The sequence below is a fragment of the Cnephaeus nilssonii genome, assembly GCF_951640355.1.
Source record: "Cnephaeus nilssonii genome assembly, chromosome: X".
Taxonomy (NCBI): Eukaryota; Metazoa; Chordata; class Mammalia; order Chiroptera; family Vespertilionidae; genus Cnephaeus; species Cnephaeus nilssonii.
In genome coordinates this window covers 104,292,656-104,320,233 of record NC_137071.1, presented here as the reverse complement: position 1 = coordinate 104,320,233, position 27,578 = coordinate 104,292,656, and the positions used below count along the sequence as shown (strand labels likewise).

At 41.0% G+C, this 27,578-nt stretch overlaps 1 protein-coding gene across 1 annotated transcript; it reads left to right on the top strand.

The window, feature by feature from the left end:
• The first annotated feature begins 138 nt into the window (after nt 1–138).
• HTATSF1 (HIV-1 Tat specific factor 1) lies at nt 139–17,403 on the top strand. Its single transcript, XM_079765044.1, has 10 exons — nt 139–302; nt 473–714; nt 3,533–3,713; nt 6,623–6,670; nt 7,091–7,245; nt 8,621–8,784; nt 10,486–10,585; nt 13,118–13,207; nt 14,348–14,485; nt 15,282–17,403. Exons 2-10 carry the CDS (start codon nt 529–531, stop codon nt 16,383–16,385), a joined length of 2,166 nt encoding a protein of 721 aa, XP_079621170.1. The 5' UTR covers nt 139–302; nt 473–528; the 3' UTR covers nt 16,386–17,403.
• The last annotated feature ends 10,175 nt before the right edge of the window (nt 17,404–27,578 follow it).

Here is a 27,578-nt window from a genome sequence, read left to right as displayed (position 1 = left end):
CCCTCCCAAGGCGGTCCGCGTGGGCACCTGCGCGTGGCAGCCGCGCACGCCCCCTAGCGTCCCGCCCCTTGGGCCCCGCCCCCAGGCCTGCGTCCGCGCTCCGTGACGCCAACGTGGGCGTGTCGGCGCGACCCGCAACGTCTTGACGCGCCAACAATGGCGACTGCGTCAGTGTGAGCGGGCCTCAGTTCTCAAGTCAATTCCCGACATTGCCTCGGGATTTGCAATCTTCTCAGACTCAGTAGGCGGTGGCCCGCGCCCTGCGGGTAGTAGTTGCTCAGAGACCCCGGGAAGCGAGCCAGGTGGGCGGCTGCACAGCCGGGCCCGCGCGGCGGACGGGCGGGGGCGGGGGAGCGGTGTGGCCGCTGCGTGGCCAGACCTCCTGGGGGCTGCTGGGGCGCTGCGGGGAGGCGCGCCGGGAGGGAGGGCCGGGCCGAGCTTGGCCGACCTCATTTTCTCTATTCCCCCCTAGTCTCATCTCGGCCTTTGAGCTCCCCTGGACTGTTCCCCCTGGGCTAAGTCGGCAACATGAGCCGCAACAACTTGGATGGGAAAGACGACTTTGATGAGCAGTTGCGAATGCAAAAATTGTATGGAGACACCCAGGACAGAGACACCCAGAAAGGTCCCGGTAGAGAAAACAATTCTTTCGGGCAGCAGCTAGATGACACTCCCTACGAGTGGGACCTGGACAAGAAGGCTTGGTTCCCCAAGGTAAGTGTGTGTCGCCAGTGCCCCTGCAGAGCAGGCCGCTCATTTTCTTTTCGAGGTCTTGGGGTAGAGCCCCCATTAGTAGTGGCTTTTCTTTTTGTTCTGTTGTTGCAGAACCAGTGTGTAAAGGAACGGAAATCTTTAGGGAGATGTCGTAAATGTAATTTAATTCTTGTCTTTTTTCTATGCCTTATTAATTTTATCTGTGAAGGTCATAGTTGGGTCTTACATTGGTGACTGCTTTTTATTGCAAAGAGGAAAAACACCAAGAACAAACTTGGTAGCTGCTATTCTCAGGAAGCCAACCTCACTTATCCTGGGAATTCAGGTGTTTAGCTTATATACTATGTGCAAAATGCAGCTTCTTGATTTTTTTAAATTTAGCCATTTATATAGCATTACTGATTGAATTTTGCACCTCTATTTTCCTATTAAGTTTTGTCCCTAGACACATGCTTGAACCATATAACCACAGGAATATGACTAGAGGTGCACAAAATATGAATGGAAAATACATGTGTATATTTATTTAGAGTATTTGGAAATGGTTAAGCATTTTACTTCAGCTTAATTTCAGTAAAATAACTGCTGTTAGACTTGGTTCTATAAACTTTTCTGTAAAAATATCCTGTTAACCAGAATCTCATATGGTTGGGGGGAAAAAGGATACCAATAGCACACTAATTGACTTGGAAGCCTGAAATAAACCATGTCTCCATTGCATAACTTTAAAAATTATTCAACTTCTTTCTTTACCATTTTGTGTTTGTGTATGTTCCAATCCTTCCAAATTGTTAAATGTACTAGTTGATTCTTGAACAACCAGGGTTTGAACTGGATCCACTTAAACTCAAATTTTTTTTCATCTTGTAAACAGATTACATAAACATATGGTATCAGTAAATGTAGTTCAGTACTGTAAATGTATTTTCTCTTTCTTATGATTTTCTTAATCACCTTTTCTGTAGCTTTAAGAATACAGCATACACCCTGGCCAGTGTGGCTCAGATAGTTGGGCATTATCCCATGCACTGAAGGGTTGCCAATTCCATTCCCAGTCAGGGCACATGCCTAGGTTGTGGGCTTAATCCTGGGTAGGGGGTGTGCCGTAGGCAGCCAATCGATGTCTCGCTCTCAAATCGATGTTTCTCCTTCTCCCTCTCTCTTCCTCTCTCTCTAAAAATCAATTTAAAAAAAGAATACAGTATACAATATACAGGGTGTCCCAAAAATGTATACATACTTTGAATGCTTATAAAGTCAGTGTTTATTAACATATAGTTCATTTTTAAATTTTAAAAGAATCAACAGAACTGAATAATTTTTTCATCAATGCCTGTTTTCAAACTAATGACTGTTCTGGTCCAGGCACTGCTTATAATGCCAAGCAATGGAATTGCAAACGAGAATCATTTCGTTTGGTATTTGTATGCCCTCAATTCGTTGACTGTTGCCCGTTTTGTACTGTAAGCATTATCTTTTATATTAGTTTGATAATTAGATTAACTTGTTACTCTGTCATTTTATGCCACAGAAGCCCATATCTCTTCAAACTTTGAGATAAAATGTTTCCCATTCCTATGTGTGCCTAACCTCAATTGGTATGAAGACATAACTACACTTCTTGCATTGTGAAATTGTGCTTTTTTTTCCCCCCTAAAAGCCAGGATAGATGTAAGTTGGATTAGTTCTTAGTTTTTTTTACAGTAAATAATAAAGTGATTTAATTCATTATAAAGTTAAAACAAGCATTTAGATTTACTGTTGTTAGCCCTTTTTTAAAAACACCAAATAAAACTTCTGTTCTGCTCTTTTTGCATATATAAATATTTAGTGTACATATACTTTGTACATCTATCTATATAGTTAAAGAAAAATTAATTCTGGCCTGGCCAGTGTGGCTCAGTGTTTGAGCATCGATCATGAACCAGGAGGTTGCTGGTTAGATTCCCACTCAGGGAGCATGCCCGGGTTTCAGGCTCGATCCCCCACTGGGCATGCAGGAGGCAGCGGATCATTGATGTTTCTAATTCTCCCTCTCCCTTCTTCTCTCTGAAATAAATAAATAAAACATTAAAAAAGAATTCTGTTGTTAGATTACTAGTTGGCTATTGGTTTTTATTTTATTGTTATCTGGTACTTCCTTTTTTTATATGTTCTCATAGCCTTGCTCAAGTAGACTGTGGAGCGGTAGTAATTTATAAATGAAACAACTAGAAAGGTGTCAATATCATTTAAAATAACAGTAATATCTCAGACTTTTGTGTTGGTAATCCAAGTACCCATGTCTTATTTCTTATCATACACAGTTTTCTATATACAGGGTGGGGCAAAAGCAGGTTTACAGTTGTGAGCATGCAACAGAGAGTTTATTCTTGTATTATTATTTATTAATTAATGTATTATCGCCTGGCTGGTGTGGCTCAGTTGGTTGAGTGTCATTTCATGCACCAGGAGGTCGCTGGTTCCATTCCCAAGCAGGGCACATGCCCAGGTTGTGGGCTCGATCCGTGTAGGAAGCAGCCAGTCGATGTTTCTCCCTCTTCCTCTCTCTGGAATCAATAAAAACATATTTTAAAAATGATATTTAATTGATGTATTATTTTCCATACAAGCAATTGTGAACCTACGTTTGCCCCACCCCTAAGGTGACTGTTCTTGCATTTACACTTTATTGCCACAACACTTCTATGTTAAGTTGTATAACTGAATGTGCTGTAATTTAACACAGTGTAAACTTTTTACAGGATAAAATAATTTAATTTCTGTGTGTGTGTGTGTGTGTGTGTGTGTGTGTGTGTGTATTGAATTTCTTGTTCAGATCACTGAAGATTTCATTGCTACATATCAGGCCAATTATGGCTTTTCTAATGATGGTGCGTCTAGCTCTACTGCAAATATACAAGATGTTAATGCTAGGCCTGCAGAAGAACCTCCACAAAGAAAAAACCCTGAACCCACTGATCCCAAAAAGAGAGGAGAAAAGAGGAAGGCTGAATCAGGCAAGTGGATTTAGCTTGCAATACATGAGTGTGAAAAAAATGTGTGTTTTTGGATAATTATAATGGCTCTGAAGGAATCATTGAGATGGGTATTTAAAAATTATTTGGGTTCATATGTTGGTTCTCACACTAACTTATGGGCATGGAGTGGGTTGTTTCAATTCTATGCCTCAGTTGCTTCCTTTGCAAAAATAGAGCTATTATTGAGGGATTATCAAAGTTCTGTTTGTAAGGTTATTTTTTACAGTTTTTGAGTTTAATTAAATGGAACTTAAGCCAGTTTTGCTTCAGCTTAGCCATGTCTAACACAGTAGATTGGAGTCAGAAGCAACTTAATGAGAAGGTCTAAAGTCAGTGCCAGGATGATTTTTTTTTAACCCTTTGCACTTGCTTGCTTTTTTCTCGATTCCTTTATTCTACTCGGGATTTAATTTTTTAAATACCCCAGATTTTACAAAGCGCGGCAGTAGAATAAAAAACTGGAGTTTCTTTTCATACAAACTTATTTATTTGGATTTTTTTATATTTCAAATTATTGATACATTCAAAGAGTATAAAAAGAGCTGCTACCGATGCTAACTGTGTCGAGTCACACTCGACATCCGAGTGCAAAAGGTTAAGGAAGCATCAGAATCATAGCAAAGATTTGGAAGCAGCCCAAGTGCCCTTCAGTAGGTGAGTGGATATAAAAGCTGTGGTACATTTTCACAGTGAAATACTACTCGCTGTAAAAAAAAAAAATGAAGGAAATCTTATCTTTTGAGACAGCATGGATGGACCTAGAGAGTATTATGCTGAGTGAAATAAGCCAGTCAGAGAAAGACAAATACCATATCATTTCATTATATGTGAAAGAAAATTAACTAAGAAAGCAAAATAGAAACAGACTCATAGATACAGAGAACAGATTGACAGCTGCCAGAGTGGAGGGGCATTTGGGGGCTGGGTGAAAAAGTGAAGGGATTAAGAAAAAGAACCTGGCTGGTATGGCTTAGTTGATTGAGTATTGTCCCTTGCACCAAAAGATCACTGATTCAATTCCCATTCAGGGCAGGCCCAGGTTGTGGGTTTGGTCCCTGTCAGGGTGCATATTGGAGGCAACTGATTATGTTTTCTCTCTCTCCCTCTCCTTTCCTCTCTCTCTAAAATCAATTTTAAAAAATACCTCATAGACACAGACAACAGGTGATTACCAGAGGGAAAGGGGGATGGGGGGACAGAGAAAAAGGTAAAAAAGATAATTGTTGACAGAAGGAGACTTGAGTTTGGGAGGTGAACACACAATACAGTATAGAGATGATGCATTATAGAATTGTACACCTGAAACACATATAATTTTATTAACCAACTAGAAGCCCAGTGCATGATTTAATCATGCACGTGTAAGCTGTCTGTCCGCTGGTCGGCAGCTCCGAAGTCCCTGGGCCCCTAGGGCGAGGCGGGGCGGGGGCGTGGTCCTCCTGCTGCCGGAGCCCAGGCCAGGGTCTTGCCTTTGCCTCCCGCCCAGGAAGGCTGGGTCCGCCGCCACGTGCTCCTGCGGCCCAACTGCCGCCAGACTCCTCCCCGGGGAGCCATGCCCCCCGCCCACCGCCTCCAAACCTCCAAAACGCCGGCTTGGCTCGCTGCCCCAGAGGCCTGTCTGTGCCACAGCACAGCCATGGCGCAGACGCTGAGCTCACGTCGCCGCTGGCAACGCGAGCTCAGCGTCCTGCCGGCCCAATCACCACCCTAGCCACCCCGAGTCCCACCCCCTGTGTCACCCGCTGGCCCAATCATGGGCGTAGCAGAGTGATGGTAATTTAAATATTACCTTTTTATTATGTAAGACTAGAGGTGCAGTGCATGAAATTTGCACGTGGGGGGGGGTGGTTCCCCTCAGCCTAGCCTGCACCCTTTCCAATCGGGAACCCCTTGGGGAATGTCTGAGCAGTCGGACATCCCTCTTGCAATCTGGGACCACTGGCTTCTAACCACTCACCTACCTGCCTGCCTGCCTGATTGCCCTAACCACTCACCTGCCTGCCTGATTGCCCCTAACCAGTCACCTGCCTGCCTGCCTGATTGCCCCTAACTGCTTGCCTGCCTGCCTGTCTGCCTGATCACCCCTACCACTCTGCCTGCCTGCCTGATTGCCCCTACCCCCTCTGTCTGCCCGATTGCCCCTAACCTCTGCCTGCTTGATTGCCCCTAACTGCCTCTGCCTGCCTGCCTAATTGCCCCTAACCACCTCTGCCTGCCGACCTGGTCGCCCCCAATGGCCCTCCCCTGCCGGCCTGGTAACCCCCAACAGCCCTCTCCTGCAGGCCTGGTTTCCCCAACTGCCCTCCCCTGCTGGCCAGTTCGCCCCCAACAGCCTTCCCCTGCTGGCCTAATCACCCACACCTGCCCTCCCCTGCAGGCCTGGTTGCCCCAACTGCCCTCCCCTGCCGGCCTGATCTTGCCCCAACTGCCCTCCCCTGCCAACCTGATCTCACCCCCAACTGCTCTCCCCTGCCGGCCTGGTTTCTCCCCCAACTGCCCTCCCCTGCCAGCCTGATCACCCCTAACTGCCTCTGCCTTGGCCCCCACCACCAACGCTTTGTCCAGAAGGAAGTTGGACATCCGGAAGATGGCCGGTCGACCCGATCTAATTAGCGTATTATCCTTTTATTAGTATAGATGTCACTCCAATAAAATAAATTTTTTAAAAAATATAAATAGCTTTCTTTTTTTTTAGACAGAGTTCTGAAACTGATTATCTGTCAAAAGAGCCAAATACATTGAAAGCTGGACAGTAGTTTGAATATTTCTTGTTCTCAGGGTAAGAAAAAGTTCCTGGAACTTTTGAGAGACTGCCACACTGCCAAGATTTTATAATGTGACTTTTACCTTTTCTTGCATGCGTTTTATTTATTCATTTTGATTTTTAGGGTGGTTTCATGTTGAAGAAGACAGAAATACAAATGTATATGTGTCTGGTATGTATACCTTTTTAAACAGATTTAGAGTAGAAAATATTTTTATATTTTTCACAAAGTCATTTTTAGTTTTCAGTTTCTCTGAAGCCTGTTATTATTGTGCCATTTTTGTTCAATTGTTTGCATTAGTGAGGAATATGTTTGTTGTTTATTACAAAACTAAGAAAAATTAAGTGTATGTAACTTTGCATGCATGCCATCCTTTTTGTGTGCTTTAGGTTACTTGTGGCAGTTTGTCCCTTCAGATTCATTGAAAAAAGAAATTTCCTCAATTCTATATATGTGAAATTTTTATATACATTTAGAAATTCAAAATTGTGCTCATCTAAATTGTAGCTTTCTAATTAGTAGAATGCTAAATAACCTTCACCTTTATTTAGATGCCTTTATAAATTAAAAAAATTTTCCTATTATTGATAGGTTTGCCTCCAGACATTACACTGGATGAATTTATACAGCTCATGTCCAAGTTTGGCATTATTATGAGAGATCCTCAAACAGAAGAATTTAAGGTCAAACTTTACAAAGATAATCAAGGAAATCTCAAAGGAGATGGGCTTTGCTGTTATTTGAAGGTTAGTTATGTGGTCAGATAAGTTTCTTTTCCATTTTTAAATCAGGAAACAGGGCTATAATTTTATATTGATGATTACTAAGAGGAGAACTATTCAAAACAGGACATGAAGAAGACTGAAATTTCAGATTGTGCCTGTGGGTAATTGGTAAGATTATTTACTTGTTTGTCAGGTCAAAGTATTATGTAAGTTATATGACCAGAGTGCTTTTGTCTTAAAAAGAATTCTCACTGCAAAGAGCTCTTTCAGAGTGTATGCATATAATCAATTCCGAACACATTTTCAAAATCCACAAGGAAAAGAAAGCCAGTAATATTTTATTTTCCTATTTGAATGAATTAGACCAAGGATCAGCAAACTCCAGCCCACTGCCTGATGTTGTTAATAAATTTTTTATTATTGAAATGGCTGCATTCATTCATTTACGCATTTGTCTATGTCTACTTACATATTTGAACAGCAGAGTCGAGTGGTTGCAGCACAAACCACATGGCCCACGAAGTCTAAAATATTTTTTAACTGGCTTTTTACAAAATAAGTTTTCTGACCCCTGAGTTAGACCATAAAGGAGAATGATAGCTTATGCTTACTACTTCAAAATATTTTTAATGGGAGAGTATGATGTTAACAGAAATTGGTAGAACTCTATTCATGGTGTCATAAATTGCACAGGGAAAACTCCATGTTAAAGACATTCATCATTTCTAGAACACCTATCATCTTAGCAGGTGCTACCCATTATTGCAGGGTATAAAAGAAATGGGTACAATGATGACATACTCATATGTCATAAAACCTGGAAATAATTACAAAGTAAAATCAAAGTGATAAAACAACAGTACCAACACCATGGGTGTGTTGTGAGTATACAGCATATCAATGAAATTAGAAGGTGGTAGGATTAAGCTGACAGCTTTTTGGGAATACCTTATAATTTTAAAACTGGCATGCACCTTAGAAATCACACAAGTTCATTTGCCTTATTCTCTAGTTGAGAAATCGAGATGCCAAGAAACAAAACTACTTTAATAATGATAATTTATTGAGCAACTATATGCCAATCACTAGCCTTTATGTGTATTCCATTTAATTTTGTCAAGAACTTATGATGAAGGCATTACTATTCCCATTTTACAAATGAAAAAAACGGGTTCAGGAATCTTGAATAACTTGCCCAAGTTCACATGGCTGATTGGAGGTATCTATATCTTGAATGCAGGTTTCCTGATATGCATTCTAGAGTTCTTTATCCCAAACTGGGTATTTATGCTTAAATTATTATTGCATATATAGTCATCATTCATCTAAAAAAAAAAGCTCGTGAAGTTTTATTTCAGTGTGTACCTTCTGACTGTCTTGTTTTTCCTTAATAAAGAGGGAATCTGTGGATCTTGCATTAAAACTTTTGGATGAAGATGAAATTAGAGGCTACAGATTACATGTCGAGGTGGCAAAGTTTCAACTGAAGGGAGAATATGATGCCTCTAAGAAGAAGAAAAAGTGCAAGGATTACAAGAAAAAGCTGTCTCAGCAACAAAAGTTTGTGTTCTTTTCTTCTTTGAAAGATTTTTATGAATATCCTAGAGTATGCTTTTGGTAATAGCCACCTAGTTTTGTTCATATAGGACATCATATAAATACACCTACAAATTATTTTTAAAGAACTTCTTTAGGTCATCTGGAACCCTCAGTAATCTGTACCACAGGATGATTTGTCAGCAGTGGTGTTTTTCATTTTCTGGGGTGTTCATTTGTAATACAACAGGGACTTAAATGAGATAACAAAGCTATCTCTTCGGAAGTTGTTGAACATCAGATTAAATAAGATAGTTTAGGCTTGTATATCAGAGTCATGAGTTCACTTTCAATGTGCATTGAAATCAGCTACACCAGGAGCTAAATTTTTACATAGAGGTTTGTATTAGAAATTTGAAATGATAGGTTTTATCATTCTATTTATAACGTACTAGAGGCCCGGTGCACGAAATTGGTGCACTGGTGGGGGGGTGTCCCTCAGCCCAGCCTGCACCCTCTCCAATCTGGGACCCCTCGGGGGATGTCCGACTGCCAGTTTAGGCCTGATTCCCCCGACTGTTGGACATCCCTCTCACAATCTGGGACTTCTGGCTCCCAACCGTTCGCCTACCTGCCAGCCTGATCGACGCCTAACTGCTCCCCTGCTGGCTCGATTGCCCCCAACTGCCCTTCCCTGCCAGCCCGGTCACCCCCAACTGCCCTCCCCTGCAGGCCTGGTCACCCCCAACTGCCCTCCCCTGCAGGCCCGGTCATCCCAAACTGCCCTCCCCTGCTGGCCTGGTCGCCCCCAACTGCCCTCCCCTGCCGGCCTGGTTGCCCCTGCCATCCCCCGATGTCCCACAACTACCCTCCCCTGCTGGCCTTCTTCTGGCAGCCATCTTTGACCACATGGGGTGGCCATCTTGTGCGAGGGTGTGAGGGTCAATTTGCATATTACCTCTTTATTATATAGGATTACATATACTAGTAGTATATGCATAATGCTATCAAGTTTCTGTTAACCCATTTGTTTAATATGTGTTTTGAAGTATGCTAGTTTTAAGAAATTAGCCAAAGTGATAAATACCTTTAACATAGAGAGTTCTGATAACACTTTTAACACTGTTTAAACTATTGATAATATGATTATGATAGCATTTAGGTGATATCCTATAGTTTTTTACAGGAATAGTTAAAACAGATACCTATAATTTTTATAAACAGTAAAATTTAAGATTATAACAAAGAATGAGTAGTTTTACATATTTCAGTACAATTTGTCATAATCATAAAGTGCCTAAAAACCAGTACAATTTGAACATATTTTTTGGCTTGAGTATATCTTCCTAGATAATCAAACAGTGAATAATTAGCAATTTTTCAGGAATGTCATTGGAATATTTGTAACCATACAGCAGCTCTGAAAAAAAAGCAGGGTGGGGCAAAAATAGGTTTCCAGTTGTGAGTATTCAAAACAGTTTATTCTTGTATTATTATTTATTAATTATTGTATTTTCCATATGAACAACTGTAAATCTACTTTTACCCCACCCTGTATATTCTGGGGATTTCAGATATTGGGTCCATCTTTCACCTGCATGTTATTTTTATTCCAGAAAGTTCTCTGAATAGAACTGTGACTAAAATATACATTGTTGTTTTGGAATCAAATAATCATCATTTTTAAATAATCAATAAAGGATTATTTCTACTTTATGGCATTAGGCAGTTGGATTGGAGACCTGAGAGAAAGGATGGGTCAATCCGAATGCGCCATGAACGAGTTGTCATCATCAAAAATATGTTTCATCCTATGGATTTTGAGGTAGGGTACAATATTCTTACTGATTAAAACGTTGATATGCCTTCTTTTAAGGGAGCCCAAGCTTGCCTCCCCCCATCTTTCTCATGTCACATCCTGCACATTTATGTAGTCTTCAAGATAGGAAAACATAGCCAAGAATCAGTCAAACTTTTCAGATTTTCCCATGTTTAGCTCAGTGTTTCTTTAATTGTATCATAGGTAAGACTGTTTAATACCTATACTGTGGCCCCAAATGGCAGCTACTTGGTATGGGAAATTATAAAAAATATAATCATTAAAAGATTTATGGGAGCTGCAAGTACGGGTTGATTTTGGTGGGGAGGACTAGTTTCACACTTGAAGTGAAAACTTCATTTTAGTATTAAAAGTTTTGTCTTAGAATTCCTTAGGTTAATGAAATAAAACCCCTGATGTTTTAATATTGAAGGCTGTTTTTCAGGACCTGATTTTTACACAAGTCTTTGGTGGCTGTTAGGAGGACTTTATAATATTAATGCCCAGGTAAAATTCCAGGAACAGAAAATAAAGGAAGGGCTACTAGAGAGGTTTTTTTTTAATGTATTTTTATTGATTTCAGAGAGGAAGTGAGAGGGAGAGAGAGAGAGAAACATCAATGATGAGAGAGAATCATCGATTGACTGCCTCCTGCACACCCCCTACTGGGTATCGAGCCTGCAACCTGGGCATGTGCCCTTGACCCGAATTGAACCGGGACCCTTCAGCCCGCAGGCTGATGCTCTATCCACTGAGCCAAATCAGCTAGGGCCTAGAGTTTTAAGGAATGTTAATTGCCATCAGGGTACCTTCATATTGCATTCTGCCTCTTGTTCTTATCTCTGTCTTTTGGCAGAGACCAATGGAATTATTTGTGGAAGAACAAGTCTTTACTATCTTCCTGGGTTCTGAAATAATGATAACTTACACATAAGAGAAAATGTTCATAATGAGAATTCCAGGTTTACGAATGATCCAGTTGCAACCAAAGCCCACTCTTGTTCCTTTTGTGCATTTAAACAGAGTCAGAATGGAAATATCGTTTTATTCTCCTTAGATACTAGGGCCCCAGACTAGTCTTTGAGCTCTATCTGGGTGAATCGTGATATGATAGGGTTTACTATGCACCTATGGAGTCTGTGTATCTTTTGAGATCATTGGTAAGATACATGTGGTCTATTTAAGACTTTTTATGTCTCTTCTGACTGAAATTCTGAAGAATCTTGAAATATAGCAGAGCTGCTTTAGACTTGCAGTGATAATGAACTATGTTTAAAAAGTACACGTGTACACATGCACACTAAATGCTTTTTGAAATGTAGTCCTTGTCAGGTGGGGCTTTAAAAGGAATGCATAGATGGATCATGATATCTAGTCTACTAGGTACAAGTCCAGAATTGACTACAGTAAATCACATTTTACCCCCTGGTAATAATTGATTTTTTAAATTAGGAGACCTATTAGTATCTGACTTAAGGTCCTTGATTCACACACATTGCATACTCCTAACACTTGAATGTGAATATGAATGCAAACCTAACTCAAAGTATCTGGAAGGTCTGCAAGTAAGGAGTCTGTTGTGTAATTACATTGTTTTTGTTCCTGCTTCTGCCTCCTGTCTTGCTCATTGAGACACCTCATTTGAGTCTAGCTATCACCCTGGCCATATTTAGCTTTTCCTACCTTAACAACTATTCTTTCCTCCAAAAGCCACATTTATTCTACCTTGACTCCTAGAAATTCCCTCCAGTGGATATTTTTTAAGGATAGAAGTTTCATGCTTATAAATTTTTGATTGTTTAAAAAACAACAACACCCTTATTGGTTTAGTGTAAATTTTACTTTAGAGTTATAGAGCTTTATATTATACCCTTTGTTTCTTTCATTGCATTTTGTATTATTGGAAATAATTGGATCTCCTCTGCTTCAATGTGTGCTCCATGAGAGCCAGGACTCTGTCTACCTTGTTTGTTTGCTATTAATATTCCCCGTGTTTAGAATTGTGCCTGGCACCACAATAGACTCTCAATATATTAATAGGTCCTTGGTATTTATATGAAGAAAACGTACAAGAATGATTGAATGAACCCCCTTTTAATCACAAGACAGAATCTTTTCATTCCTGAATGGATAAAAACATTTTCTCTTTAGCATCTTTGCACATAAAGGAAAGTTTTCTTTTCATATGCTTATGCCACCTAGCTGGAAGGGCAATAGTAGACTTCAGAGTTCACAGGTAGAGAAACCTTTGGTGCTGTCCTTGTTTGCCCACCTGCCTTGGTCTGGTTTGATCTGCTGAACTTAATGAGAGCCTGTCAGTCAGAGGGACTACAGACAATCTTGTTTTTTGTTCAGTGTCTCTGTGGGCCTGAACCTCAAAGTATATAGTATAGACCTGTCCAATATAGTAGAATCTAGGCTCATGGTTGTTTTTTTTAATTTTGTAGACTACAGACAAATATAAATAACTTAAAGCCTTTTTTATTTGTTGGTATGTCAAAGCAGGACATGTAATTATCGGAATTTGTATTTTTGCAGGATGATCCATTGGTGCTAAATGAGATCAGAGAAGATCTTCGAGTAGAGTGTTCGAAGTTTGGACAAATTAGGAAGCTCCTTCTGTTTGATGTAAGTTCATGGCTTGGACAAATGATTTCTGAAACAATCATTCTTCCAGTTAAAAGTTATTACCAGTTGACAGTATGCCCTAAATTTTACATTAATGTTCTTATCTAGTAGGTCTTCCATCTAGTGGTAGGCATCTGTTAGCAATAATTAGATGAACATGGATTATAAGTCAAGGCTTTGATAGATTTGGTATGCTGTGATTATTTCCCTTTATCATCACTCTAGAGCATTGGTCGGCAAACTCATTAGTCAACAGAGCCAAATATCAACAGTACAATGATTGAAATTTCTTTTGAGAGCCAAATTTTTTAAACTTAAACTTCTTCTAATGCCACTTCTTCAAAATAGACTCGCCCAGGCCGTGGTATTTTGTGGAAGAGCCACACTCAAGGGGCCAAAGAGCCGCATGTGGCTCACGACCCGCAGTTTGCCAACCATGGCTCTAGAGTATATGATCAGGTAAAGAAAGTACAAGAAAAATGTATGATTCCCTGTTTGCCCATATTTTCCCCTCTTGAATGATTCTCCTCTATATTTGTAGAAAAACAATCAAGGAAAATATTCTCTTATATGTTTCCCCTTCTTAGCCATTTTTTACTTCCAAAATTGACACATTTATAATAAAATAGTCACTATTTATTTGACACATTTATAATAAAATAGTCGCTATTTATTGATTACGTACTTCAAGCTACTTTACATGTTATCTCATTTAATTTTCAATCCTTTGAGGTAGGTAGGTGCTAGTATACCCATTTTACAGATGAGGATGTTGAAAGTTTAGAAATTGAGCACCTTTCCCAAGATCATTCAGCTGCTAAATGGCAGAGCCAGGATTGAATCCCAGGGCTATTCAACTTCAGAGTCCACATTTAACAACTATACTGTCTCGCCTGTCCTAGACAATGTTATTAGCAGAAACATTTCCAATGACATCATGCTTGGTTCTTGCTAGAAAAGATTAAGCTGAAGAGGCAGCTAGCTGTGTGTTACTGGCTGGGGTAAAAGGGAAGAAAGGCTTCATACATAGTATCTTTTACTCAGTTTATCAGAAAAACACAACTCCCACTTACCTAGTCAAATGTGTATGTTTTATTTTGAATTTTCACACTTACTCCCTTGTTTTCTTATTTTTTCTAGAGACACCCAGATGGTGTGGCCTCTGTGTCCTTCAGGGAACCAGAGGAAGCTGATTATTGTATTCAAACTCTGGATGGACGGTGGTTTGGAGGTCGTCAAATCACTGCCCAAGTATGGGATGGAACTACAGATTACCAGGTAAATTCTGCAACTATCAAGGGAACATAATTTGTTACCAACAAACACTGAACTAGCAGTCCTTCAGATAAGTTTTGGATTTGGTTTAATCTGTGTATTGTAATAGTAGTTCATTCATTCATTCATTTACTTTAAATCCTCATCTGAGGATATTTTTCCATTGATTTTTAGAGAGAGTGGAAGAGAGAGGGAAAGACAGAGAGGAATATTGATGTGAGAGAGACACATCGACTGGTTGCCTCATGTACAAGCCCTGAACAGGGCCCAGGCTCGGGAGGAGCCTGAAACCAAAGTATGTGCCTTTGACGGGAATCGAACCTGGAACCCTTTGGTCCTCAGGCTGATGCTCTATCCACTGAGGCAAACCGGCTAGGGCTAATAGTAGTACTTTTAAATACTACTTTGTATTCAGAGCATAGAAAGAAAAATGTTCAACTTTTCACTTTACAAGTCTGAAATTTGAGGCTTGCTCAGAATAATGATAAGAAAAGAACATATTAATCAAAATGTTCCTCTTCCTTTCTGTGTTGTAAAGGCAGAGTTAATATATTAACTTTTTAATTGATGAGACATTTCTGCAGTACTGTGGTGTTGTGAATTTATTTAAATGATCTTAAGGTCAACTCTAGTAAATCAAGATGTAAAGTTTTGAAACTGAAGATAGGGAATTGCTTTGATTTCCTAAGAAGCAATGCCTTATAAAATCAGGATACTTTTGTCAATATTAGTAATGCTTGGAGATGTTGTTACTTTTAGCCTAAAACTTATTTTAATGGCAATTTCCATTTATGCACAGGTGGAGGAGACCACAAGAGAAAGGGAGGAAAGGCTAAAAGGATGGGAGGCTTTCCTCGAGTCTCCCGAGGCCAATAAAGGCCTTCGGCGTTCAAATTCCATCTGTGCTTCAGAAAGGGCAGGGCCTTCTAGAGTAAGGCATTTTTCAGAGTGCCCTAGCACATCTAAAATGAATGATGAAGAAGCTGATACTCAAATGGAATTTGAAGAGCCTGTAGATGAAAAGAATTTTGAAAAGTCAGAAGATGAGGGAGAATTTGAAGAAGATACTGAAGAAAGTAGCCTCAAAAACGAGGCTGAGAAACGCTACCCCCAGAAAGAATATGAAGAAGGCTGCCTTGAAAGAAAGTCTGAGGAAGGCTGCCCCCAAAAAGAGTTTGAAGAGCGTGGTCCTAAAAATGAGTCCAAAGTGAATGGCCCCGGAAGAGAATCCAAAAAGAAGCTACTCAAAAGTGATTTTGAAGAGAATGGCCTTAAAAAGGAGTCTAAAGAAGATGGTCCCAACAAGGAGTCTGAAGAAGATGAGTCAGAAAGAGAAGCTGAAGAAGACTACTCTGAAAAGCTGTTTGAAGATGGCTCTGAAAAAGAATTTGAAGAAAATGGCCTCAGAAAAGAATTTGATGAGAATGGCTCTGATGATTTTAGTGGAAGCTTTCTAGAAAAAGAATTAGAAGAAAATGACTCTGAAAGATCACAATTTGATGATGACAGCTCTGAAAAAGTTATTGATGAGGAAGGCTCTGAGAAAGAGTTTGACGATGAAGAATCAGATGAAAACGGAGAAGAAGATACTTATGAAAAAGTTTTTGATGATGAGTCTGATGGAAAAGAGGGCAAAGAAGATGCAGATGAAAAGATGTTTGAATATTCAGATGAAAAAGAAGGTGAAGTAGATGCAAAGGAAGATGAAGAAGGTATAGATGAAAACATGTTCGAAGATGATGAGGATTCCTCTGAGAAGTCTGATGATTCTGATGAGAAAGGGACTGTGTGTCGTATGGGGAATGTTCGGGAAGAAAGGGCCCTGTCCACATGCAGCAGCTTTATCCTCAGTAGTGATGATGATGATGATGATGATGATGATGATGATGATGATGATATTTAATCCCTTAAACTTGCTTTTGAGGGAAATTCCTCCATCTACATTTTGCCTATTCTCCAGGGTAATTACTACTAGTGTTCATAAACATTGCATAGTGATAGGATGCCATCAGATTAATGCATTTACTTTTGCATTGTTACCTGTACTTAATGATCTCAAATGTATGTTAATTGGCTATTCAGTTAAAACTTCATAGTATAATATAAGTTAAACTGGTTACTCGTCCTTTGTCACATTTGTTAAATGCATGCAGAATATTTTTTAAAGTATTCTGATTGAAGTTTGTGATACTCAGAAATAAAAATAAGTTGTTAATATGCAGAAACTGAAAATTTGACTTACATTAAATTTGCATTTTAAGTTCTTGCTATTGCTTTATTCATACTTAAGGTTTTAGTTGTTTAAGGATTTGAAAAATCCTATAGGAGTCTCCTTGCTTCCAGCTTATATTACCACTTAGGTCCCCATTTCTCCTCTCTAAACCAGAACATGTTACTAAACTAATAATGTAAACAGCACTTTGGAGTTTTCCCCTGCCCAGTCCTAGCAAGTTACTTTTATTTGTTTTCTTTTCTACCCTCTTTCCATGAAAATTGACTCTTAGATGTGCAAGAGTGAACTTCCTGAGGTCCATCCACAGCTTCCTTTACTGAAAATATAGGGAAGGGCATTAGAATTCTGCTCTGTACTGTTTGGCCCCTTGAGAAGTTGGAGTTGTGGAACCTCTCCCCAGAAAAGTGCATGCACTACACAACTTTTTGTATACAGTTTTGGGAGGTTCATTGATTCCCCTGGAGTTTAAGAATGTCTGTCATCATTCATACTTCAATTTTGTGTGTGTTTTTGTTCTAATATGGTGCCTAGTACTGTGCTAAATTGTGTAGTCCCAATAAAATGTTGGGTCTTTCTTGCTTATGCTTTCCAAGTTAAGTACTGATTAATTGACTTCTGATGTACCATTACAAAGTTGTTCTCATAAATTAGAAGTATTGAAATAAACTGCATTGATGCTTTTTCATTATACTGCTTATAAGTGTAATCATTACCCCCTTCAGATCGAAAAGAATTCTTGTACTTAAAGCCAGCTTTCAGAGAAGATTTTAGTTGATGTCTGGAATTTATTAAGATCTGCAGGATTTTCACCGGGGTTAAGTCAGTAAAAGAGGTAAAGAGTTAAATTGAAAGTTTGCAAACCAAAATAGGATTCCCTTTAAAGATAAGCCAGAAGCACCAAAACACAATTTATTGGAAAATTGGTTTTCTAAGTGAAAGGAAATAAGCTTTATCTTCCATGTACAATGAGTGGGACATATAACTACAACTTGTAAATGAGCTCTTGAAGACCATTAGAAAGGGGCTGTTTTCATTCTGACTTCCCTGCTCATTAATTTGGTTGGTATCAAAATACTCATGCTCTTTTCACATAGACACCTGGAAATTAAAGTTGCAAACACCTGTAAATTGGTTAATAATTTATGAGGTGTTAATGATAAATTAAGTGTCAAGAAGCACACACAGTCACCTGTTGTCTAATTAATCAGGTTTTCTTTTTCCTGAAAATAAAGTTTATTGTGAGGCAACAATACATCCTCTTATCAAAAGAAAAGAAAAATAGAGGGTTGGATATTAAACACAGCAATGTTCAACAATTAACCCAGCATTTTCTAAATGTAAAGCTCCTTAAGAGTATATATAAACTATATAAATATCAAATAATGTATTCAGCTCTGAATGTGTGAACCAAAAGTGTCTTCAGGGATGCCTTTGAAAGGCTTTTATGCCCTGCTGAGTCTAAAAAGTACCATCATAGAAACAAACTTGAAACTTGATTTTAGAAGATAAAAATATTGGTCTTGCCAGTAGTAATGAAATATTTGAAATCATTACTGCTTTCTGCAAAAGAATCTGATGGCAAAATTAGACTAATTTATTCTAAGGATCTCTGTTTTCCTTCTCAAGTAATGATAGCCCTGGACTCATCCTGAAGCCCTGAGTTGCCAAATCTGATCCATTTGGGCCACACTGCCTCTTCCTTTTTGGAGTGGAACCTATTTTCCTGATGTAAATTATCTGGTGTTTCTGAGGCTTGGGAAAGGGAGGATTTAGCTAATTTTCTGCATACGCCTTTCTGAAATAACATGAATCTAATTTTTTAAAATTTCATTATTGATTACGGTGATATATAGGTGTCCTTATTCGCCCATTACCCTCCCTATTCCCCCCTCATGCCCTCACCCCCCTGTTGTCTGTGTCCATTAAGTAAACCAACCTTTCAGTGTAATGCCCAGAAGCGCTCTTAAATTGTTTGAACAAAACCGTGGCTTGGAGAACAGTAGAAGGCTTATCAACTTGCCCTTTGTAAATATTTGTCCATACATTGTTTTGTCCTTATTGGGCCTCTTTCAGATATAAACTGCATGCCTTTTTAGTGGTTGTTGTTTTCCAGACAGTCACTTCATTTAAAATCAGTTTGCTCAAATTAATTTTCCTCTTATCACACGTCATTTACATGACTGGCTTTACATCTCTATGTAAAATACTAACCTGATGTAAGAAAAAAGTTACTGAGTGAAAAAGATAAAGGGATTAAGAAGTACGAATTGCCCCTTATAAAAACAGTCACAGAGGCCCTGGCTGAGTAGTTCATGGTATTATGGTTTCATTCCAATATGCCAAGGTTTCAGGTTTGATCCCCAGTCAGAGCACATACAAGAAGCAACCAATGAATGCATAAATAAATGGAACAACAAATCTATGTTTCTCTCTCTAAAAAATCAACAAATAAATTTTAAAACAGTCACGGAGATGTAAAGTATAGCATACGGAATATAGTCAATAATATTGTAATAACTATGGTGCCAGGTGGATATTGGAAATATTGGGGGGATCATGTTGTAAATTACATAAATATCTAATCACTGTGTTGTATACCTGAAACTAATATAATTTTGCATGTCAAGTGTAATTGAAAAATAACAAAAATTAAGTATTAAACACTTTCCTAAATCAAAAATTGATATTGCAAATAGCCTGAAATTCTTGAACAATTATTACAGGAATAGATTGAGAAAAATACTTCTCATAGTTTAAAGTTTATTTATAGGTGTTCAGAGACCTACAGATAAGTTTTACTTTTCATTTGAAACCAGTAGGATACTGATATTATGGTTTGTCAGCTGCATTATTCTCAAATAGAAAGCATAAGCAGGTTGGCTTGTGTTTATAGTTTAGTTGTCAGTAGACTTTACAGGCTGTGATATTAAAATGCACTGGCAGTCCGGGCCAATAAAGAAAGCTAGGACAGCAACAGCAGCACAATGGTGGCTTTTGTGCTGCCAGGACTCTACTTTTTGTACCACTTCTGCTGAATGTTTCTGCTGAAATAACCATGATAATATTAGAAGAGTAAAGTTCTAAGAATAAGTACTTTTGATTCGCCATTTCCAGCTTTCTCATAGAAATTATTTAAGTCTAATTTCTAGTGATAAACTTGCAACACCTTAATGTAAAAATTTCTAGGCTCAACTGTATATCTAACTTTAAAGTTTGAAAATGTGATATCTTAGCCCTAGGCCTGTAGCTCAGATGATTAGACCTTCATCCCAATACACCAAGGTTATGGATTCCATCCCTGTCAGGGCACATACAAGATTCAACCAATGAATACATAAATAAGTGGAATAACAAATCATTGTCTCTCTCTCTCTCTCTCTCTCTCTCTCTCTCTCTCTCTCTCTCTCATCTCCCTTTCTCAAATCACTACATAAAAAAATAAAAAGTGATATCTTAACCTCCTACCTTATTTTTGTAAAGGGGAGTTTTTCCTTTAAAAAAATTTTATTTTGGAGATTAAGATGGCGACTGGCAAGAAGGTAGGGAGGGAGAGAGTGTGAGAGAGTGAGGGAGCGATAGAGGAGTGTGGAAGTATGTGGACGTGTGTGGCATGTGTGTGTATGAGCTATAGATAGTTAGATCCTGCAGGTCTTCCAAGGGGCTGCCAAACTGGGCAGTCTTAGATGGCGAAACCCCACTGCCACCACAGACACTCTGGGGCCGGCAGGGCGGGCACAGAGACCACACCACCTTGAAAAACAGAACTGCTTGAGTCTAGGATCCTAGCCTCAGCACCACCCAATCTGGTCTCAGATACAAACGAGGACCCTACAGCCACCAGGGACAAAGACCTGTCACCACAGCTGCAGACCCAGAGACACCAAGAATCCAGAAATCCTGGCCTCAGATTTCTGTGAGTCACAGAGCCCATCCCCCTCCATGCAGGCTTGCTGCAGTGTCATAAGAACTGCTAGACCTGCCCCTCACACAGGGCTGCGGCTCCTATGGGAATTTGAGCCTGGGCACCTGCACGGACACTGGGAATCTGTTCCCCGCAACGCAATCAGGCGACCAAACCCCACGCCCACACAGGGCGGCAGTGCCACCTGACTTCGACTCTGGGCAAGCACACATGGAGATCTGTTTTCCACAGCGCAGGAGTGGACCTCCTGCCGACACAGTGCTACTGTGCAACCCGGTCCCCCAAGCAGACCTTGGACCCTGATTCTCTGCGTGAGAGGCAGCACTGAGCACCAGTGACTTGACTCTGTTTCTCATCGTGTGCACCTAGGATCCCTGATTCCCAATGCATTCACACTAAGAGCCAGTGACTCCAATTCTTGGCACATGCACACGCAGGGACCCTGATTCTCTGCATGAGGCTGCACCAAGCAACAGAGACTCTGATACTCGATTCTTGGTGTGGGAACAGGGGGACTCTGACTCCTGGCATGTGCTAGGGGACTCTGATTATCGACACACGCCAGCGTGGTCTCTATTTCAGTGCAGTGCAGGCAGGGTCCCTGATTCTAGGTGTGCGCACGAGGCCACACTGAGTGCCAGTGACTCTGATCCTGGGCAAATGTGGCTCCCACCAACCCATGGCAGCCACACGTCTTGGTGTTGGAGTTCTTCAGTGACACTTGGGTGGTGTGAAGCTCCCACTGCACACAGCCCAGGCCCACACAACTCAACGTTTGAACCTTCTGGTGATAGTTAGAATGGGTAGACAATGAAACAATTCCCAGAGGAAAGAAAAAGAGGAATCGCCAAGAAAGGAAATAAGTGAAACAGAAGCATGCAACATGACAGAAAAGTAACTCAGAGTAATGGTCTTATAGTTCATACACCGGATGGACAAGAAAATCAACAACCTATGCAAAAATCAGGAAGAAATCAAAAGCGAAATAGCTACAATCAAAAACACCATGGAAGGTTTCAACAGTAGAATAGAAGAAGCAGAGGACCGAATTAGTGAGTTAGAAGATAAGGTAGAGAAACAAGCCCAATCTGAACAGCAGCTGGAGAAAAAAATTAAAAAGCAGGAGGAGAGCCTATGGGAACTTTGGGACAACACAAAATGAAGTAACACATGTATAATAGGGCTGCCAGAAGGACAAGAAGAGCAGCAAAGATTAGAAAATCTATTTAAATAAATAATGACAGAAAACTTCCCTGATATGGGGAAGAAAAAAGTTACACAAGTACAGAGAATACCAAGCAATATGAATTCCAGAAGACTCACAACAATGCCAAAACCGGTTTGGCTCAGTGGAAAGAGCGTCGGCCTGCGGACTCAAGGGTCCCAGGTTCGATTCCGGTCAAGGGCATGTACCTTGGTTGCAAGCACATCCCCAGTAGGCGGTGGGCAAGAGGCAGCTGATTGATGTTTCTCTATCATCGATGTTTCTAACTCTCTATTCCTCTCTCTTCCTCTCTGTAAAAAATCAATAAAATATATTTTTTAAAAAGACTCACAACAAGACGTCATAATTACAATGGCAAATATTAATGACAAAGACAGAATCTTAAAGGCTGCAAGAGAGAGAAAGAGAGTTACCTACAAAGGATCCCCCATCAGATTATCAAATGGTTTCACAACAGAAACACACCAAGCTAGAAGGGAATGGAAGGAGGTATACAAAGTGATGCAAACCAAAGGACTAAATCCAAGAATGCTTTATCCTGCAAGACTATCAATCAGAATTGAAGGGGAAATCAGGAGCTTCACAGACAAAAAAAGGCTAAGGGAGTTTATCACTACCAAGCCAGCAATGCAAGAAATGCTAAATGGAATGCTGTAAAAAGAAGAAATAGAGTGGGAGGAAGGAACATAGGCATAAAGTACAGAAATGGCTACAAACAAGTACCTGTCCTATCTAATAAAAGAGTAATATGCAAATTAACCATCACTCAACTACACCCACAAGCCACGCCCACCAGGCAATCAGGAGCAAATATGCAAATTAACACAACCAAGATGGCTGCAGCCACAGAGTGAGCAGGAGGCTTGGGTATCCCCGGCAATGGAGGAAGCCAAGCTTTCCGTACACCCTGGCAGGCCCAGGCCCCACTCAAGGCTACAAAGTTTCAATTATAGAAGATAAATAAATCCCAACAAAAATGGCGGCAGCCACAGAGCTGGAGAGAGCAGGAGGCTTGAGTTGCCCCCAGCGATGGAGGAAACCAAGCTTCTGCAGCCCTAGCCTGCCTTGGCCTCTGCTCAAGGCTACAAAGTTTCAATTATAGGAGATAAATAAATCCCAACAAAAATGGCTGTGACCACGGAGTAAGCAGGAGGCTTGGCTCCGCTCAAGGCTACAAAGTTTCAATTATAGAAGATAAATAAATTCCAGATACCAGGGCCTCTGCTTGGGTGGCCAGGGGGCATCGCCGGACTGCAAAACAACACAGGACCCTTGCCCAGGCAGCCCCACACCCCAAGGGAACCACCACCCACGGCAAACCAGCTGGCCCCCACCTGTGCAACAGGCCTCTATCCTATCTAATAAAATAGTAATATGCAAATTGACCATCACTCCAACACACAAGATGGCTGCCCCCATGTGGACACAAGATGGCCACCACAAGATGGCCAGCAGGGGAGGGCAGTTGGGAGGGACCAGTCCTGCAAGGGAGGGTAGTTGGGGGCAATCAAGCCTGCAGGGGAGGGCAGTTAGGGGTGACCAGGCCAGCAGAGGAGGGAATTGGGGGTGACCGGACCTGTAGGAAAGGGCAGTTAGGGGGAACCCAGGCCTGCAGGGGAGAGCAGTTGGGGGTGACCAAACCTGCAGGGGAGGGCGGTTAGGGGTGACCAAGCCTGCAGGGGAGGGCAGTTAGGGGTGACCAGGCCTGTAGGGGAGGGCAGTTAGGGGCAAACAGGCTGGCAGGGGAGCAGTTAGGCATCAATCAGGCTGGCAGGGGAGTGGTTAGGGAGTGATCAGGCTGTCATACAGAAGCGGATTGGGCCTAAATGGGCAGTCGGACATGCCTCGAGGGGTCCCAGATTGGAGAGGGTCCAGGCTGGGCTTAGGGACACACACACCCTCGAGCACGAATTTCCAACAAGAGGATATAACTCTGGTAAACATTTCTGCCCCCAATGTAGGAACACCCAAATACATAAAAAACTCTGGAAGATATCGGGGAGAGATTGACAGCAACACAATCATACTAGGAGATTTTAATACCCCATTAACACCACTGGATAAATCCTCTAGACAAAAAATTAGCAAAGAAACATCAATCCTAAACGACTCACTAGATCAGATGGACTTAACTGACATCTTTAGAACATTCCACCCCAAAACTACAGAATATACATTCTTCTCAAGCACACATGGGACATTTTCAAAGATAGACCACATATTGGGACACAGGCAAAGTCTCTCCAAATTCAAGAGAATTGAAATCATATCAAGCATCTTCTCAGATCACAATGGCATAAAATCAGAAATCAACTACAATAAAAACAATAAGAGAATCAAACACTTGGAGGCTGAATAGCACACTATTAAATAATGAGTGGGTTACAAAAGAGATCAAAGAAGAAATAAAACACATCCTGGAAACAAATGACAATGAAAACACAACAATCCAAAATCTTTGGGACACAGTGAAAGCAGTCTTGAGAGGGAAGTACATTAGAAAGATCATACACCATGACCAAGTGGGATTTATTTCAGGGATGCAAGGATGGTACAACTTCCGCAAATCAATAAATGTGATACACCACATAAACAAACTGAGAGATTTAAAAATATATAATCATATCCATTGATGCGGAAAAAGCATTTGACAAAATCCAACACCCTTTCTTGATAAAAACTCTCAGTAAGGTGGGAATAGAAGGACCATACCTCAACATAATAAAAGCCATATATGACAAACCCACAGCCAACATCATACTCAATGGGCAAAAACTAAAACCATTTCCCCTAAGAACAGGAACAAGACAAGGATGCCCACTCTCACCACTCATTTGACATAGTACTGGAAGTACTAGCCATTGTGATCACACAAGAAGACTAAATAAAAGGCATCCAAATTGGAAAAGAAGAAGTAAAACTGTCCTTATTCACAGTTGGCATGATATCTAATCTAATAATAGACAAATATGCAAATTGACCGCACCTTTGCTACACCCAAGCCACGCCCACCAGCCAAGCCACGCCCACCAACCAATCAGGATGAATATAAAAATTATCAAAACAAAGATGGCGGCTAATTTGCATATCGCGACAGCATAGAAAGAAGCCAAGAGCTGCAGAAGGGAGCAAAGCTGCAGAGAAGCAAGCAAGCCGGGGGGAGGAGAAGGGAGGAGCGGAGGCGGGGCCGGGGGAGAAGGAAGTTGAGCAGGCGGGGCCGGGGGAGAAGGGGCGGGGCCGGGGGAGAAGGGAGGAGCGGAGGCGGGCCAGGGGAGAAGGGAAAAGCAGGCGGGCTGGCAGAGAAGGCGGGCCGGGGGAGAAGGGAGGAGCAGAGGCAGGGCCAGGGAAGAAGGAAGGAGAGCGGGCTGGCGGAGAAGTTACAAAAGCAGGGGGGCTGGCGGAGATCGCGGGGCGGGGGACAAGGGAGGAGAGCAGGCAGGGTGGGGTAGAGTGCAGCAGGAAACCCTATTGCAGGATTTTTCCTGCAACGGGAACGCTAGTTGTACATATAAAACCCCAAAGACTCCATCAAAAAACTACTAGACTTAATAAATGAATTCAGCAATGTAGCAGGATACAGAATTAACAGCCAGAAGTCTATGGCTTTTCTATACACCAATAATGAAATCACAGAAAGAGAAATTTAAAAAGCAATCCCATTTACCATTGCAACAAAAAAATTAAGATACCTAGGAATAAACTTAACCAAGGAGACAAAGAACCTGTACTCAGAAAATTTCAGGATGCTAAAAAAAGAGATAAAGGAACACATGAACAAATGGAAGAATATACCATGTTCATGAATTGGTAGAATCAACATCATTAAAATGACCATACTACCCAAAGCAATCTATAAATTCAATGCAATCCCCGTTAAAATACCAACGGCATACTTCAAAGACCTAGAATAAATTCTCCAAAAATTCACCTGGAATAAAAAAGACCCCGAATAGCTGCAGCAATCTTGAGAAAGAAGAACCATGTTGGAGGGATCACAATACCAGATATCAAGCTATACTACAAAGCCACTGTTCTCAAAACTGCCTGTTACTAGCACAAGAAATATAGACCAGTGGAACAGAACAGAGAACCCAGAAATCAACACAAGCCATTTTGCTCCATTAATATTTGACAAAGGAGGCAAGAGCATACAATGGAGTCAAGACAGTCTCTTCAATAAATGGTGTTGGGAAAACTGGACAGATACTTGCAAACAAAAAATGAAACTAGACCACCAACTTACACCATACACAACAATAAACTCAAAATGAATAAAGGACTTAAACGTAAGATGTTTACCATAAAAATCTTAGAAGAAGCCATAGGCAACAAAATAGCAGACATTTGTCATAGTGATATCGTTACCAATAGAGCTCCTAGGGCAATGGAAACTAGAGAAAATAAACAAATGGGACTACATCAAAATAAAAGCTTCTGCACAGCAAAAGAAACCATCAACAAAACAACAAGAAAAGATATATGCATGGGAGAACATATATGCATGGGAGAACATATATGCAAGGATATATGCATGGGAGAACATATTCGCCAGTTATCTCTGATAAGAGTTTAGTCTCCAACATTTACAAGGAACTCATACAACTTAACAAAAGGAAGATAAACAATCCAATCACAAAATGAGCAAAGGACCTAAATAGACATTTTTTGAAACAGGACATTCAGAAACCCAAGAGACATATGAAAACATGCTCAAAGTCACTAATCATCTGAGAGATGCAAATCAAAACAACAATGAGGTACCATCTCACACCTGTCAGAATGGCTATCATCAACAAATCAACAAACGACAAGTGCTTGAGAGGATGTAGAGAAAAAGGAACACTCTTGCACTGCTGGTGAGAATGCAGACTGGTGCAGCCACTGTGGAAAACAATATGGCGTTTCATCAAAAAGTTAAAAATGGAGCTGCCATTTGACCCCGTAATACCACTTATAGGACTATATTCCAAGAAAGCAGAAACACCAATCAGAAAGGATATATGTACCCCTATGTTCATAGCAGCACAATTTACAATAGCTAAGATTTGGAAACAGCCTAAATGCCCATCAGCAGATGAATGGATTAGAAAACTGTGGCACATCTATACAATGGAATACTATGCGGCTATAAAAAAGAAGGAACTCTTACCATTTGCAACAACATGGATGGAACTGGAGAGCATTATGCTAAGTGAAATAAGCCAGTTAGTGAAAGATAAATACCACATGATCTCACTCATTTATAGATAACTAGAGGCCTGGTGCATGAAATTCGTGCACGGGGGGTGGGGTGGGAGGGGGGTGTCCCTCAGCCCAGCTTGCACCCTCTCCAATCTGGGACATCCCTCTCACAATCCAGGACTACTGGCTCCCAACCGCTCGCCTGCCTCTGCCTGATTGCCCCTAACTGCTTCTGCCTGCCAGCCTGATCATCCCCTAACCACTCCCCTGCCAGCCTGATTGACAACTAACTGCTCCCCGGCCAGCCCAATTGCCCCTAACTGCCCTCCCCTGCTGGACTGGTCACTCCTAACTGCCCTCCTCTGCTGGCCCGGTCACCCCTAACTGCCCTCCCTGCTGGCCTGATTGCCCACAACTGCCCTCCCCTGCAGGCCTGGTCCCCCCCCCAACTGCTCTCCCCTGCAGGCCTGGTCCCCCCCCCCAACTGCTCTACCCTGCAGGCCTGGTCTCCCCCAACTGCCCTCCCCTACAGGCC

Excerpts from the sequence above, each read along its gene's own strand:
- HTATSF1 (XM_079765044.1), top strand. The coding sequence starts at position 529 with ATGAGCCGCAACAACTTGGATGGGAAAGACGACTTTGATGAGCAGTTG. Across the intron at positions 8,785-10,485 it reads AAGCTGTCTCAGCAACAAAA|GCAGTTGGATTGGAGACCTG; the intron begins GTTTGTGTTCTT and ends TTATGGCATTAG. Across the intron at positions 13,208-14,347 it reads GGAAGCTCCTTCTGTTTGAT|AGACACCCAGATGGTGTGGC; the intron begins GTAAGTTCATGG and ends TATTTTTTCTAG.